Source organism: Tachypleus tridentatus, chromosome 2 (genome assembly GCF_004210375.1).
Source record: "Tachypleus tridentatus isolate NWPU-2018 chromosome 2, ASM421037v1, whole genome shotgun sequence".
In the NCBI taxonomy this organism is placed as follows: Eukaryota; Metazoa; Arthropoda; class Merostomata; order Xiphosura; family Limulidae; genus Tachypleus; species Tachypleus tridentatus.
The window spans coordinates 127,199,641-127,216,790 of record NC_134826.1 but is presented as its reverse complement, the minus strand read 5'-3'; the positions used below and the strand labels follow the sequence as shown (position 1 = coordinate 127,216,790).

General features: G+C 32.2%; 1 protein-coding gene across 2 annotated transcripts in view; it reads left to right on the top strand.

Annotated features, from left to right (window-relative positions):
* Positions 1–17,150, top strand: part of LOC143245059 (FRAS1-related extracellular matrix protein 1-like) — a 68,897-nt gene extending 51,747 nt beyond the window's left edge. For both annotated transcript variants that reach the window (XM_076490858.1, XM_076490857.1), the window contains exons 15-19: positions 1,044–1,144; positions 5,144–5,522; positions 11,862–12,032; positions 12,995–13,198; positions 16,542–17,150. In XM_076490858.1, coding sequence (XP_076346973.1) covers positions 1,044–1,144; positions 5,144–5,522; positions 11,862–12,032; positions 12,995–13,198; positions 16,542–16,561 — 875 coding nt within the window. In that variant the 3' untranslated portion in view covers positions 16,562–17,150. The remainder of the gene's footprint in view (positions 1–1,043; positions 1,145–5,143; positions 5,523–11,861; positions 12,033–12,994; positions 13,199–16,541) is intronic.

Sequence of the window (17,150 nt, the reverse complement as noted above, 5' to 3'; positions counted from 1 at the left end):
TAATTTGATTAGCTTTTAACACACATCTTACCAACTTGTTTGTTATACAGTTAGTTTTTGATAGGGTCCATGTATTTCATGGTATTGAATAATTTCACGTGTTTCCATTATTCAGCACAAAGAACTAACAAAATAATATACAAATGGACCTCAACATTATTTACTGGGGTTAATCACAATATTGTGAGTAATCTTGTGTGACTCGTATGTTATTAGAAACTCTGTAAGCAAAAAACCATTGACTCACAACCAATTTAATGCATAAGTAGTTTTATAAAATTGTATTTAAAAAAAAACTGATGTATTCTGTTAGTAATTTTTATACAGATTAGAATTTGTCAGTATTCATTAAGTATGCAAAAATGGCTTTCTAAGCTTAGAATTTGTTTTATTGTCTTATTTTATTTTGGATGTGATTGTTTAGTTTTTAAAAGCATTTTTCCAGTCATAAGAATGATGGTTTTTGAATACTATCCTATTTAAAATAATCACTTTTTCGGAAAAAAATAGACTTTTCTGGATAGTATACTTAAAACTACTTCCAAGTTTAATGTTTCATGTGCACCATAACCATATCTATTAGAAATATGGAAGGTAAGATGAGATGTGTATCAATTTTTATATGAAGCAAAGATGGTGAATTCTTAAGAGAGGACAAGAGTTGAAGATATTGAAGAATTTCTTGGTATGTCAGTTATAGAAAGTAAAATATTCTTTGTTCTAACTTCTGAAATCAGTAAGAGTACTTGAGTTTGTTTAAGTGATCTGAAACACAGAATTGTAATATCTGCTGTTATGATCTTAACTAAAATATCTGTATTTGACATCCTGTATAAAGAAAAAATTGCAAGTTGTTTACTTCATAATGCTCTCTTTCTCTTTTTTTTTATAACTTGTACATGTAAACATGCAAAATATCAAGCCTATAGTGCAAACATGCTGGTAAAATATTAACTTGAAAGCATTTATATATTAATCAGAATTTTCTTTCTTTAACATTAATGTATGTATTATGAGAATATTTAGAAGTAATTGATTTTCAGATGATTGTCAGACAAAAGCAGCAAAAAATAGTGATGTTGCACCCAACTGGTCCTATATTCCAAAAAATGTACCTGATACCTCAGGATGGGGAAACTATCCTGTAAGTATAGCATGTATAAGCTAATACTTTTAACTTTTCAGATTTCAATAAAGCAACCTTTTTATATTTCACACGTGTATTTTTCTGTTTGTAGTCAGTTTTCATTAACAAGTTATGCATTTTTATACATGGGAGTGTTACAATGTAATGCTCAATCCTGTTATTCATTGACAATGTTATTTAATGAATTTTGCACCATCATATGATGTAAACATCATTAGATTATATCCCTTTACCATTAGGTGGACAACACATCCTTCAGGTACAGTTATATCTATATACATTAACATGTGCACACACACTCATTTTTTATGAGGCAAATACCCCAAAAGTGAGAGGGGGTGCAGAGAAGGGAGTATCTGTCTTAACTACATTTTGAGGTAAGGAAAATATTAATTGAAGAAATGCTACTTGCCTGTGTTCATCACAAAGGGTTAAAATTCCACTCTGAAGATAGTGAAGGGGCTGATGCAGAGAAATTACAGAAATTCTGAAAGCGGTGCATCAGTAAAGAAAAGCTCGTGTAATGTGACACACATGGAGTTTAGATGTACCTTGGTGGAACAGCACTCAGTAGGACACCACATCTATCTCAAGCATCTCCTTGCCCAGTAAAGGTGATAGAGCAAACTATATTGTCAGGTGCTAACATTTTACTAAGGTGGACAGAACTTATCCATTGTCTCACAGGCAGACAGTTGAATTTGAAAGTATAGTGTAGCGAAGGCTAAACATTAGGTCTTACCATACTGGAGAAACATTTACATGAGACATCACAAAAATCAGATACAGGTAGTAGCATCCCATTTCCTTACCCCAAGCTAAAACTAAGATATGTTTTAAGGACTTAATATGGCTTGGGCCATATTGTAGTGAAGTATCTTGTACTACATTACTCCCCTCAGTCTTGTGCCAGTGTGATTGCATTGTTGGATGAGGAACTCTCCATATCACTTCCACCAGTGGCTTGAGACAGGATGCGTTAGTTCTTTTGTATTCTATAAGAAAACATTTGGAGAGGGGGAAGAAAAACACTGATGATGTGCCTGGGTCATTGTCATCAGGCACAATTGTCTGGAATTAGATCCCAAAGTGAGAAACTAAAGACTCTAGGTACAAACCCCATGTATGAGAGCAAGCACATACCTGGTGCTGTTTATTTTGTTTTGTTTTTTTGTGTTATTTTTTGTCAAGTGCAGAATGTCTTGGAAGATACATATATAGACACCATTACAGCAGTCTTACAGAAAAGCTTCAACTCAATAGTGGGCCTTTAGCAAGGGCAGATAAGCTTCACAGTTTTGTACTTCCCTGCTTGATGCATATTTTGGATAAGTATCAGGTAACACTGATGAGTTCCATCATCTACAAAATGTAAACATGTATATAATTAGAATAAGGTAGTGTGAGACTTAAAAAAGAAAGGAGAAAAATAAACAACTTACTGTCAAAGCCACTATGAAGATTGGAGAATGGTGACTAGAGGTGAAGATGAAATCTTTCATGGTGTAAGTAATGGGACATTAATTTGTCAGGGGTCATCTACATCTTCACTTGCAAGCTCCCTAGCAAGGGTTGTTGATGGCTAGAGTTAAGAAAATCCTTGAGAGGACAAAAATACTGGGAGAAGGGATTAAAATTGAAAAGGTTTTCACCCATACAGCAAAAAACTAGCTGGAAAGAGTGGATAGAAGGCCAGATGTGGTAATGGTGCATAGGTTTAACTCTTTCAACATGAACACGGTCAATTTGACTAACCACATGACCACTTTGTACTCATCCAAGGTATTTATATATTCGATACTACCAATTGTTAATAAAATGTGTATATCTTCATGAAATTTGAAAGATTTCAATAAACATTATGAATCTTTTACCTACAAAAAAATCATATTCTTTAGTGAAGTTTTTATTAACTAAAAATAGATTTGTCCTTGAATATATCAAGTATTTGTTTTGAAAAGTCTGTGTGCAAAATTATTTTCATGTTAAGATTAAAAATACTTTGTATTTTATCTGTAATTTTCTCTACCCTAACTCTATAAAAAGTTAGTCAATTTGACTGATCTCATAATCACAAAAAGGAATTAAAATAAATCTAAATTTCCATATTTTTCTGTCTAGAATGACTAAGTGTAGAGCAAAACTACATTTGTTTATCCTAAGTAGCTTTGAACTTGTAATATTATACATCTGTTTATAATTAAATATTATTGTTTTATTACCTTTTTAACTTTGTCTAACTGCTATTCCCTCCATTATAAATTCTAAATCAATTAGGGAACATGTAGCTCATGTTACACTGTTAAATTACATTACCCACGAGTTACTGAGTTACTCTGAACTGCTCATGAAATATTTTTATTATTATTTGCCCTCCTAATCTAATCTCAAGTAACCTAAAGAGATCCATATTTTTACATTTCAGTTACTTTTATAATAATAAATAAAGAATAAATATGAAAAACAATAAATAAAGTACTTGCTCAGGTTTGTTTTTATATTTACTTTTGGCTATTGATAACACTTAACCCTATTTTTATACCAATAGTGGTAGTGTGTTAAATAATACAACATAGAATATAGACTAATAACATGAAAAAAGCAAACAATTTCGTCTAACAATCATAATTTTTCTAGCTTCATAACTATTCGACAAGAGATGTTGCAAGTTTATCCAGGCAAGATGTTAGCTTTCCCTGGGAATGAAGCTTGTACTCTGAGTCAAATTGATGATTAAATGTTCGTAACACAACTTTACATAATATGTAATTTGATAGATTAAAACCTTGACTGTATATTGGCTATAGGTAATATATAATTAAATGTGAGAGAGAACTATTAACAAATCCTGAAAGAGAGCATGTGGCAGAAGGAGACTGATTTTCTCTTTGATATCTCTGTAACCAAACAAAATTGAGGAATATAAAATTTATGGTTTGTCTAAGCAACAACAGTTTTATTGTGAGTAATTTACATTTAATTTTGTACTTTTGGAAAGGAGTTGGTAAAATAAGAAGAGAAGATGCCCAGAGAAAAAGTTCACCATGTGTCAGACTAGGGAAATTCAGGATTTTTTTAAATATTGCCTTATAGAATTAAGAACTTAAAACTTTTTTACTATTAACATATGGATTATTAGCTAAAAGTTTCTGCTGTACTAATTGTTATAACATAAACAAAAAAATTAGTTTAATAAAATTGTGCAGTTAAAACTAAAATCTTGTCATGTGCAGTGAAGGATACCCACGGCAATAGGTTAATGATGACCTTGAAGAGCACAGTATAAAACCTGTATGTTGGATTAAGTAACAGGAACAAACAGTGAGATATGTGTCCCCAAGATTTTCAGATTGATTAAAAGAAAATCAAATTGAAGATTATTCAAATAAAAGCTTTTACTGATAAGTTAAGAATTATAGAACCATTCTTTTAGATAATGAAAAATATTAAGGAAATAAGGATTATACTGAAAATAATAATGCAAGAATAAAATAATAATCTAAAAAATTCCAGTAAATATTTGGAAAAACATCTCTGAAGACAATACAGTGCAAAGAAATGAATAAGCTTGTGATCAGGTGCTAGTATTCATGGGGATTCTGTTCCTTCTTGTTGGTGGAGGATTGTCATCTAATGATGATTATATCATAGGCCAGTGCAATATATTTTGAGATGTGTAAAGGTTGGAGCTTTATTCAAAGTTTGTGTTTGCATGGCTCATTGTGGTGGAGAAAGGTGAAAAGCTTTTCTAATTATTTTTTTTTAGCATAAATCCCTCTTTTTAAATTGCTGTTCATTTCACTATGTTCTGTTTTATCAAATATAGTTTTTGTAAGGAATCTTGGCTAGTATTGATATCTTCATGTTAATGTTATTTTTTTAAATTAATTGTCAGTTATGTGAGTAACTTGTTTTACTGTCTCAAAGATAGAACTTTTATCTGTACTGATTTCATTTTCTATATAAGCTGACTTTAAAGCAACCTCTTTTCTATAGCTGTGCAGCTCATTCTACAAAGGGCTCTTACACTTCAATCCTACTATTAGAGAATTCCAGGAATGTAATGGAGAAGACTGGGTTCTCTGGAAGCCAACATCCAAAGACTCATCACATAAGTTATCATCTAAGGAAGTAGTTGGGATGTTGCCAGAAAAGAAAATTGATTTGTCTTCAAAACCTTCTGGTGTATTGTTAACTGTGGCTAATAGATCTTTATCACAAACATCAGCACATGAGTTTCATCACACTGCTTCTTTTCAGAGAGGCTCTGATGTCCAACACAAAGATACAGTTTTGTCTGGTGGTTTGCCAAAGAATAATGACAGTATAATGGTTCATGAAATAACAAAATCCCATCCTTCAGGATGTCCAGAAGGTAATGAATGATGAATAACAAACTAATCATTGTATATATAATTTTTTATATCTATAAACCATTGTAAGAAATAACTATTTTGGAACTTACAAACAGCAACTTAAGTGTAAAATTGTACAAGTAATTCACATTATAAGCAACTAAAAGGCCTGTTTATATGTTACATCCATGTGAATATGTGATATGGATTCTAGCTGTGGAGTTAATTATTTTAACTACAAAATAATAATTCAAGTCAAACAAAACAGGTTTCAATAATTATTATGTTGTTAAAGTTGACAAGTATATGTTTATAATTGCTGTAGCAAAACAAAATAATTCATATATTATTGAACAACTTTCAAGATTCTTTTCTTATTGTTTTCTCTTAAGCCATTGTAATTTCTTATGTAAGCAGATGTTGGTATTTTGCAATACTGTACCTCCACTGACACATATAGTTATTCTTGTTCAGTGCTGCCCTCTGTGCAATAAATGTTTTGGATGCCACAGGCCATGCTTTCCCACATACCTCATAATCATCATTATTCAATTGTGTCTCACATGTAAATCATCACACAGCAACCCTCCATCAATAGGAATGCAACATACACCCCAAATGCATGTGACTCCCTCTGTTTGATTCTGCTGAACTATTGCTTCTTGCTAAGCAGTTTTCTACTCAAGATATTTTTAATTCTGTTCTTTTCATGTGTTTGTTTTCTTTAATATTTCTCACAAAGTAGAAGTATCATTTATTTCTTTTACTACATTGTATTTTGTAGTTTTAAGTGGTAACTTGCCTTATTGTTCTATTTCTTTTTAATTATTCATTATAACATGATGAATTTCAAAGTTCATGTTACCACTTGGATGATTCTACCATTTACTTTCAGCACAATTACACAGGCTTCAGGTCAGGGGAAAATTGACTGAGGAATTATCAGCTTTAATTTGTCAGAAGATTTACTTTTCTCCTTATATTGCTAGACTTCATCCTGTACCTGCTGAATGAGTTTGTAACAACAAAGATTTTGACAGCTTTAGTTATGTCGTAACTTTTCAAACCTCTCCTGCAGAATCTACTAGGCGTAACTCATTCTTTTCAGACATTATTTCTCAAGTGTTTTCCATTTGATCCATTTCTTTAATTACGACACCCCTCTTCACAGTGTTTTGATTTGCTCAACCTCTTAGGACCTCTGATTATTTTGCCTTGGCTTGCCATCAGGCAAATTACCCTTCTCTTGATTCTCAGTGGTTAGAATCACTTTTACCTGCATGGGGAGCTGACCCTGACAGTTTCATACCCAGTTTTCTTACCTTTATCCTACCCTTAAAGCTCTTTCCTATTGTATTTGTCCTTTCTGAGGCACTGCACCAACCTCTTGAGGAATTTTGGGATGATACCTTCCCTTTCTTATCTCCATGTTGATGCAACTATTCTCTTTGGCTGTCTCCCTTTCCAAGTGTTGTTTTTTTTGGGAAGGGATGCTATCTTGCCCCAGGTTTGTTTACTATCCACTTATCTTCAGGATTTACAGATGGCTTCTTTTCTCCATTAATCTGTTTTGGGGGATGTTCCTAAGACTTTACAATCACGTATGAAATCTGTGAGTTAACATTCAACTCTTTTATCTTTGACTGCTTGTTTGTCTTATTCTGAACCATTGCAATTACCTGTTATTGTTCCACATCCTGCACCTTCCTGACTTTTACCTCTTCCTACCACTACAGGTCCCACCATTCATCAAGTTTCTCAATGCAAGTTTTATTGCACCAGCAATATCAGTCATTAATATGTAAATTCTGGTCTAGTGGAGGCTCATTTGGTGGGAATTTGCTGCCAATGATTTGATTATTGAGGGTTTGTCCAAAGAATGTGTAATTTTGTTCCTTTCCCCAACTCTATTGTCTTCTTTACCCATATCCTTTCCATAACCTCAGAATTTTACAGCCAGTCAACTTCTGTCAGAGGTACTACAGGCTCTTCTATCACAGAGAGCTATCGAGTCTGTTTGCCATTCTTCACCAGGTTTTTTGTTTTACTCCAGGCTATTTGTGGTATCCAAGAAAACGAAGAAGAGACTAATTGCTCTCTTCTGCCTTGTTTTTTTTGTTGTTTTTTTACCTTTCCCATTCTGTAACAGAGTCCTTTTTTGCACTAAGGTGGGCTTTTTCTCCAGCACTGTGGATGACCAAGTTAGATGTCTTGAGTACTTATCTCCACATTTTTATTTCTCATTAATCAAGATGATGTTGCCTTTGGTTTTTTCACCACAGGGTTGTGTAACAGTTTCATGTTTTGGCATTCAGGCTTGCTCTGGCTTCATAAGCAGAAGTTTGGTGGTGAAAGCATTTGCCCTACTTTTGCATGTTCAGGGTTTACATTTAACCACTACATGAATGATGGACTTTTGTTAGCTCATTCCAAATTGGAGTTTTCACAACACACTCATCTGTTTCTAATAGTAGCAGCTAAAGTAAGATAGTTTATCAAGTTGGAGAAGTGTTTCCTGTTAACTACCCCAATATCTTGTCCACTTGGGTGACTTTTTCAACATCCACCTCAGTGAGGTGCTTTCAATTTTGTAAGTGATCACTTTTCCAAACCAGACAAAATTTATCCCACTGTGTGGTTTCTCAATCCTTAAGTTTTTCAATGTGTACTTCTCAACTGCTAAGTTGCTTCTGTTTTAATCTCCAGTTTCTCATCCACATATCATAATTGTATATGATTTCAGCCAGGATTGAATAAACTGATACTCTTATTTTTATACTCCTACCTGTCTTCTTTCCTGGGTGATTTTGATCTTCCATGTCAGTTTCCTTCTGATTGTTCCTTACTAGCTTGTACAGCTCTGGTTTCCTTATCTACTTCAGCTACCAGCTGCCCTTTTGTTGCCTCTTCCTCTTGCTCTGTCCTTTCTACAACAACCTCAGTCACCAGTATTTCATTCCACCATCTTCATGCCTGGCATTTATCAGGTCCTTGGCAAGGAGATCTGGATTACTCAGGGAGTTGCTTCCTTTTCAGCACATTTTATTCGACATTCCTTGATGGCAGCCTATCAACATAAATGGAATGTTTTTTGCTGCTAGTCTGTGAGTTGGAGTTTGTCCCCTTATTGACCCACTTTTCCTCTTTTACAGATTTCCTTAGTTGACTCTTCAATCATATGGTTTCTGTCTTGTTAATTGCTGGTTATCAAGTCAATTTATCTCATATCTTCAATTTTTCTTGGTCTTGTTTCATGTTTACTTGATCTACCCTCTCCTCTTTGTTGTATTTCTTTTGGATTCATAGGCCTCCTCATTGAGTAGTCCTTTTGGATTGGGATGTTAACATGGTTCTTCACTACCTTACTCTTCCTTTGTTTGAGCCTATGTTTTCATGTTCTTTGTTTCATTTGTCCTTCTAGACATATTTCCTACTTCTCTTAATGTGTGAGTATTGTCTGTCTGGTATAATTCCCATCAATGTTTCACTCACTCTGTACTATTCTACATACATTCTTCATTCAGATTGAACTTTCTTTCCTAAAACTTTGTACAGCTCATGAGGGGAATTCTTCCTTCTGTTTCCCTCCTTTAGTCCCTGTAGGACCTAGATAGAATTATCTGTTTCATATGTACTGTTCATTATTACATTACCCATACTACTTCCATCTATGATTCTCATTTGTGCCTTTTCGTTCTGTGGTAACATTCCTCTGTTTGTGACCTTTTTCCTTCCACCATTACCAATCAGGCTTACATTTTTGTTCAATTTGCATATTCCTCCTTGGCCCCTTCTCCCTGAAATCTGTTCCAGGTGCCTTTGTATCATATCAGGCATATTACCTTCTCTATCCTATCTCATCTATGTTGTCTGTTGGAGGAAATTTCTAAGTCAGGCATGTCGACTATACCTCATATGTTCATCTCCAACTGCTTTATTCAGTAGGCTGTTTTTTCCTCAATGGGGTAGTGTCTTCCACCTGTCACCAACCTTCAAACTTTGATGAGATTGTGTTTGGATGAGTTATCTTTATATATATATATATATATATATATATATATATATATATACATTTTAATTTATTTCACTAGAATATCCTTTTTACTTTAAGGATTTTACTCTGTGGTTAGCACTGCTTATCCAGGTATGGTTAATATTTCTCAAAACTGCAGTGTACAGCTATGATGAAATCATAAAATATAGTATACTCAGGGAAGAATGCACAATGTTGAGATGTGATGTTCAATTCTGAACAGTACTATCTGAGAGGATAATGTTGCACATTCCTACTAACAAATATGTTCCACCTATGTACAGTAGGTCTTGGAGGTTGATGTTGCATGCGGCTTGTGTGTGGTTCAATATGGAGAATGGGATTGCTTATAATTTCTAGATGCAATTTTATTCTGAACATTGAGACCCAGAGGATGATGTTGCTTTGGAGTTCATTTGTCAAATTGCAGCTCACCCCTTTGATTGGGATCTCTCGTCTTACCGTTACATGGATATCAGTTCCCAATGACTGGTTTAGATTTAGAGCAGGACTAATCAACATAAGATCTTGCACATGTATGACTTGTGTTTCATCTTCCTCACACTGTTACTCATGATCATTAACTCCATGTGATGGTACCTAGAGGTTGATGTTGCTTCCAGCTTTCGTAAAATTCTATTTTGAAGATAATGTTAAATAAGGTGATGGTTCTCCCTCATAAGGTCCATCTCGAAGAGTTTCACAATCTGAGGATGATGGGGTACCAGTATGATTCAGTTTGTTATGATCCGCCACATGGGCACATCTCTTACTGCCATCATTTGAATGTTGGTTCCTCAAATGTATGGTTATTTGTGGATTTGTACTTGTGCTCTTTTGTAGATTAGTTTGAACAGCATTTACTTCTGCTCTATTGAACTTAAGATGAAGACAATATAGATTCTCCTTCTACCATGGGTCAGAGGTTATATATGCTAATATCAGTTGGTTTTGAACTGGAGTTGATCTGTCATGTACAGTCTGTTGCATACTAGCGACTCTAAACCTAAAAGCACATCAATTTTAGCTTCCCCAGATTACTGTCTAGGTCTTTCTTTGATAGGCTAAGAATATGATATACTGTGGTTTGGTTCCAGTCCATCCATTCTCCAAATGTGTATGCAGCACCTCTTTCCACACTGGGAACAGAAATGGTGCAGTCTCTCACATATGATTCTCAATTATGGGAATCATAATTTTGAGGTGATCTTCAAACACTTTCAAAAGGATGCTTATTTCTCTTCCTCACACCAGTTCTTTGATCTATTCAGGGTAGGATTCCAGCTCTCTATATATAAGCACAGTAATGTATCATATTGGAAGTTATAATTGTCCTATACTGAAAATATATTTCTGATATGTATTTACCTACTTTCATACTTCCCACCTCTGTTTCCCCACAAAAAACTGGTGCTTCTCTTTCTGCCCAAACTTGAAGGGATAATTCAGTAGAATTTAACAGAGGAATCTGTGCATTAGGAAGGTTTCACATTCCTATTGGTGGAGGGTTGTCAGATGATAATATTACATGTATTTTGCAATTGAACCATGATGATCATGGAGTATGTGGGTTTGTGGAATGCAAAACAATTTTTATATATAGAGGGCAGCACTAAATGAGAATTCCTATATGCATAAGGGGCAGTAATGTACAGTATAAGAAAATTATAACTTATGGTATTATTTACTAAATTAATCGTTGGAGGCTCTAAAACTGATTAGTTCTCTTGGTTTTCTTTTATTATGCTTTTTTCTTCACATGCTACTTTTACTTTATTATTGATTGAGTTACAGTTGTGCTGAAGACAGTGTTACGCTAGTGTGCTTTGTGTAGATTAATTTCTGAATTACTCGTGTATTTATTAAATTGGTTGTAGTTTATCAATCCAAGAACCTTCACATTGGGGGGGGATATCTTTTGATAGATTGTTTAGGCAGAGTATTCATGATGAAATTGGGTTGAATGGATGGCAACTGCCTGTTGTTGAGCCACAAATATTAAGATCAACACCATCATACACACAGTGACCTGAAGATGAAAGGTTGTCCTTTATATTTGCATCTCTACAACAAACAGTTGCTATCCATTCAACCAAATTTCATCAAGGAGATATCTTTTATCTTTCTTTTTTAGTGCTGCAGTGTTGGACTGTGTTGAATTGTATTATTTGTCAAACAAATAGTTTGGTAAAAAAACAATGATGCCACTACCTAAGTATTATTTAAATATTATATTTGATGGATACATCCACACACAAAATAAATGAATTGTGGAATATTTTATTTGAAACTACAATGTTGACACTATAATTTGTCTTTCAATCAGGTTGGCAATTGTATGGAAACATCTGCTATGGTTTTCTTCGTGGACAAATATCTGGTAAAGAAGCAGTAAATTCATGTAGAAAACAATATGGCGGGCAGGTGGCAGCTGTACAGTCACTGGAACATAATAAATGGCTTGTTCAGTTAGCAGAAGGTCGACCTTTCTGGATTGGTAAGTTTATATCATACGTATTCTTGTTTGTCAACAAAACATAAACTTTGGTAATTTCAAGAATAATTGATATTTTTAACATATGAATAAATATATCTCAAGAAAGGAGAAAGCTTTCAGTACTTTATGTAAAGGAAATATTAGAATCACACATTGAAATAGAAGTTAAACAATGAGAATTTTACTGGTAGATGGAAAGATTACAATAGTTAAACCAGCATACTGGTATGTTCAGGACAAATAAACAAGGTGAAAACAGTTACTGGCCATAAAAAATGTTTTAGTAGAGTATAAATAAATGGTATAAGATATTATTAAAATGGAATAGTTTCTCTTTTTTTTTTTTGTAGGTTAACACATTTTAAGTAATGTCTTTTGAGTTGCAGTAGCAAATAATGAAACTAATTTTAGCATGATATTTGATTCATCCTAAACTTGAAACTTTACTTGACTTGGCAGCACAAATCTACTGCTTTTGTTACTATCCTTCCTAAATATAGGTCCATATCCTTGGATGTGCAAGTGCTTAACATTTGGTATATAGATTTAGATAGTGTAGCTGACAAATCATAATCTAGTCCTCACTCACTTTGCTCATTTCTTTCAATGAAATTAATTTATTTATTTGTTGAGATAGCTGCTTTAATTTCTTAAGTATTTTTTGTTTTTTAAACATAAAAAGCTACTGTGAAAGAAAACATTATTAATCTTGTTATAAATAGCTTAGCTTCTGGAGGGTACATTACTATGAAACTTAAAACCATTAGCTTTCTACTGTGAAGCAGATGTAGCTATGTATAATAATTATTTTATTAATATACACTAAAGAAACCTATGAATAAGTAACTTGGCACCCTTAGTGTGTTTTTAGATAAAATAGGTGTTGAACTTAGAAATTTTGGTTCAGTTTAAACTTAATTAATTTAAAATATATTAATAGTTCTTTCTTCTACACAATTAAGGCTTACAGTACAACAGAAGAAATGCTAGATGGGGATACAAAGGTTTGTCTGAAGTACCATTTTTCAACTGGAAACCACGATTTCCTAAGGTTTCTCGAAAGGGTCGAGTGAAACATCGATGTGTTTTGGTCAGAGGGACTGGCCAATGGATCAACAGGAATTGTGCAGACCATCATCACAATATTGTTTGCTCTCGACCTCCAGGTTAAACACCTTCATAGCTATTGTGTTTAATTTGTTATTCTTGCTTTTGCTTTCATGTGTTTATAGCTCAGCTTCAAGTAAATGAAAAGATGCAGAATATTAAAGGCTGATATTAATTATCTTAAGTTCATGTCTTTGATAGGTGAAGTATCTAATTTTTCTACTTTTTTGATAAATTTCCACCCTTTGTCTTGGGACAGTTGATGCATACTTTTTACTTTTTCTGACATTTTCAAAATTACTTTTGTTAATTCTTTTATAGAAAAAAATGTATTTTCCTACCTTAAAAAATTCTTAGAATAATTGTTTCAGCCAAATTGAAGGATAAATTATGTTTTAAGTATAGCTGAAAAAATGTTCATGAAACACTCACCTTAGTAATAGACTCTGTTTCTGAGTGATGTGTAGCATAGCCTTGTTTACTATAACAAATAATTAGACTAACATATAATAAGATTTTTGTGCATTTGGTTCATATGTGTTAGATTTGAATACTTATATATATAAGTAGGTATATTAAAATCATTTTGAAGAAAGTTAAGTCAACTTTTGTTTTGATAGTTTCTTCCAGTCAAGTTCCATTTCACAATATTTGTTATATGCTGAAGGTATGTGTGGTCATTAAAACATGTAATTTGAGGAGTGATGTGAAAAGAGATTTCTGTTTCAGAAACACATGGTGTAATTTTATATTTAAACTTGTAAATATTGCATATTTTTTATGTATTCAATTGCATTATTTTGTTTTTTGTGTTAGCCAGTAGTCAATAAAAACCTTCAAAATGTGAATTTAGCACAAAAGTGTGAAAATAACTATTGGACATAAACATGTAACAACCAAAGATAAATTTATGTTAAATGCTACATTTTATATTAAAAAATAATTGTAGTTGCATTTAATTTTGTCTATAAATTATTTCAACATTTTGATGAAAACAGTTTAAATATTGGTAATAATGGATTTGCAACACTACTTGTTAAAGTGCTTGATGACAACACTACTTGTTAAAGTGTTTAATGTAATGGAATAATGATGAAAAGTTGTCAGCTCAAACTGTGTTTTAATGTAGTAAGAAGTTTAAGTACTCTTCAAAAGCAGCTTATTTGTGACTGGTTTTTAGCATTCTCGTATAATCTTTAAGTAGTGTAATAATGTTTGGGTTATAGCATTGGAGCATACACCTTACCCTAGTCTGTAGGTAGTCAATGATGTAGAAGAGTTCAGTAATTACAAAACTGAATTTTCTCTAACTTGAACATTTTTTGTATAGTTATTATAATCATTTAAGACTAATCTACTTTTTAAATAAGTCTAACAAAAATCAAAAAATGTTCTTCAAAAGCTGTCCACTAGAAATGTTAAACACAGTAGAAGGATTAGATGTTTAAGCAATGCACACAGTATGTGTATAAACATTTTTAGGTGTAATGTTCTTAAAAAAAAAAAAAAAACAAATAAAGACATTCTAAAATGCTCAAGTACTGTATTGTAGATATGTTGTGGTTGATTTTGATAGTCTCACAGAAGGTACCACTGTAATGTTTGGCTGTGTTAGTTGTTTTCTTTATACTAAAACTCTTATATCAAAGCTGTAATTAATTATTTCTAAATGTAATTTTCATTTATTAATACTCTTTTCAATTATCTGTTGTTTTTTTTCCCATAGAACCTGTGCTCATTTGTTTAGAACATTTACACCATTACTTTTTAACTAATTTTAGATATTTTTCTTTGAAGTATTTGAGAAAAAGGATAAGCAGGTTTTTTTTAAATAAACTCTTACTGACACTTGTTGTTATGAAATATATCTAACATATTGTTTAATAATGTTCTAAAATTCATAAACAAAATGGAATATATATATATATATAATACTACATTTCTATAGTGATGTGTTTTGTAATTTATGAAAATTGACTTTTTCAACAAATACTTTGACCCATAAATTTAAATAGTCTCAACTCTGTTTAAAAATATAATAGTTTAATGTGATATGGACATTATTATAACAGATAAAAAGTTTTGTCTAATACCTAATATGTATTAGATAATATAGTATGTTTACTAAATTTAGGCTTAGTATTTCTGAAAACTGAATTTTGATTAAGAAAGAATAAATATGTGAATAGCCAGAGCTGGGCATGACTGAGTGATTAATGTGCCTCACTTTGAAACTGAAACTTCTCAGTTCATGTTCTGCCAGAGTTGGGCATGACTGAGTGATTAATGTGCCAACACCTTAAATCTGAGAGTTCTCAGTTCATGTCCTGCCACCATAAAATTGCAATCCTTACTTTGGGAACATAGGTGTGTTTTAAGAGTATGGTGAGGTTGGTAGTATTTGCTGTTAACGAGCTGCCTTCTGTCTAGTCTATAAGTTCTAAATTAAGGATGGCTGTGTGCAGATATATGTAGATTTGCATAAACATTCTGAAACAAACAAATTGAAAAGACACTTTGAACACTACTTTAATATGAAAAAGTACATGTAGTTTCTTATATTATAGTTCCCCCAGTGCCACAGCAGTAAGTCTGTGGACTTTAAAATGCTGAAAACTTGGTTTTGTGAACAACACAGATAGCCATTGCACAGCTTTGGGCTTTGTTATAAACAAACATTATATTCTAAAACCTAATAATAATATATTTTTAAAGGTACAGCTTAGCAGGGTTTTTTTTCCAGTGAATTTCATGATATTACTTAAGGCAGAATAAATATTTTTTAGCATTTTATTTAAATAAAACAAAAAAGACTTAAAACTTTATACAGATGCTTACAAAATCATCCACCAGACTAGTGATATGTGGAGTAGCCATAGTATTTCTAAGATACTACATGTCTTAAACAGAAGTGTTCCAAAACTTAAAGGTGTTTATCAACAAATTTAGAAGTAGTGATGACATAATAACATGAAAATTGAACATGGGTTGATTTCTGTATTAGCAAAATTATGTTTTGTAATGATTAGAAGACTGACATTAAATATAATATTTTATGTAACAAACTGAGAATGTTGGAATAATTATTTAAAAAAAAAGGTAACTATAAGTATTCTAAAATAGGCAATTATTTTTAAATTTATGCTTACTGCTACTTTAACTTGTTATTGCAAGGAAGATGTTTCTCAGACAAGTATGTGTGTGTCATATACACTCTGAGTAAACTGAGCCAACCTGCCTGATCCTATGCTGAAATTGAAAATATAGATCTTTTAATCAGATAAGTAATTCTTGCATTGGTTTCTTTGAGGTTTTGGTTGGTTATTTATAGTGAACAAACATACCTTCATTAGAACTATATATATGAGACAGTTAAAGTATTCTTAATAAATTTTTTTTCAGATGGTCCAACTTTTTCATGAATTGCTTGACTGTTATAAGATATCTCCAAACACGCTATTATCTTCAGTTAACATCACAAGTTTTTTTTTTTTTTTTTTGTGTTATTAATATGCCAAGTATTTGACTTAGCACTATAATTGTGTTAATGATGTGATTCTATAATGACATATACAATTATAAAACATTATTTCATTAAAACATATTAATTGATTTGTTGGTCCAATACTCATAGTTTTGTTTATCTCATTTTATAATCCAAGCAATATACTTAATGATATGACATTACTTTTCGCAAGGACGAAACAAACAGTTGTTTGAGATATGGCCTAGCTGCTTATGCTTCCTTGAAAATTCTACTTGTTACAGTATGTATTAAAAGTTATAATAGAAGTATTACCTTTTAAGCAGTGTTATTCACTTGTCATGTTGAAAATATTTATATTAATTTCAGAAAGGTGCCAATTAGAATTACACAGTTGTCTTTTGTTGTGTAAGTATTTTGATAGTGTAAAAACACTTGTAATGCAATTTAGTAAGCTTTACATATAACCTTTTTTTTTTTTCAAACAAGGCAACTGTATTTTTGAATAAACAATAAACTTATAGAAC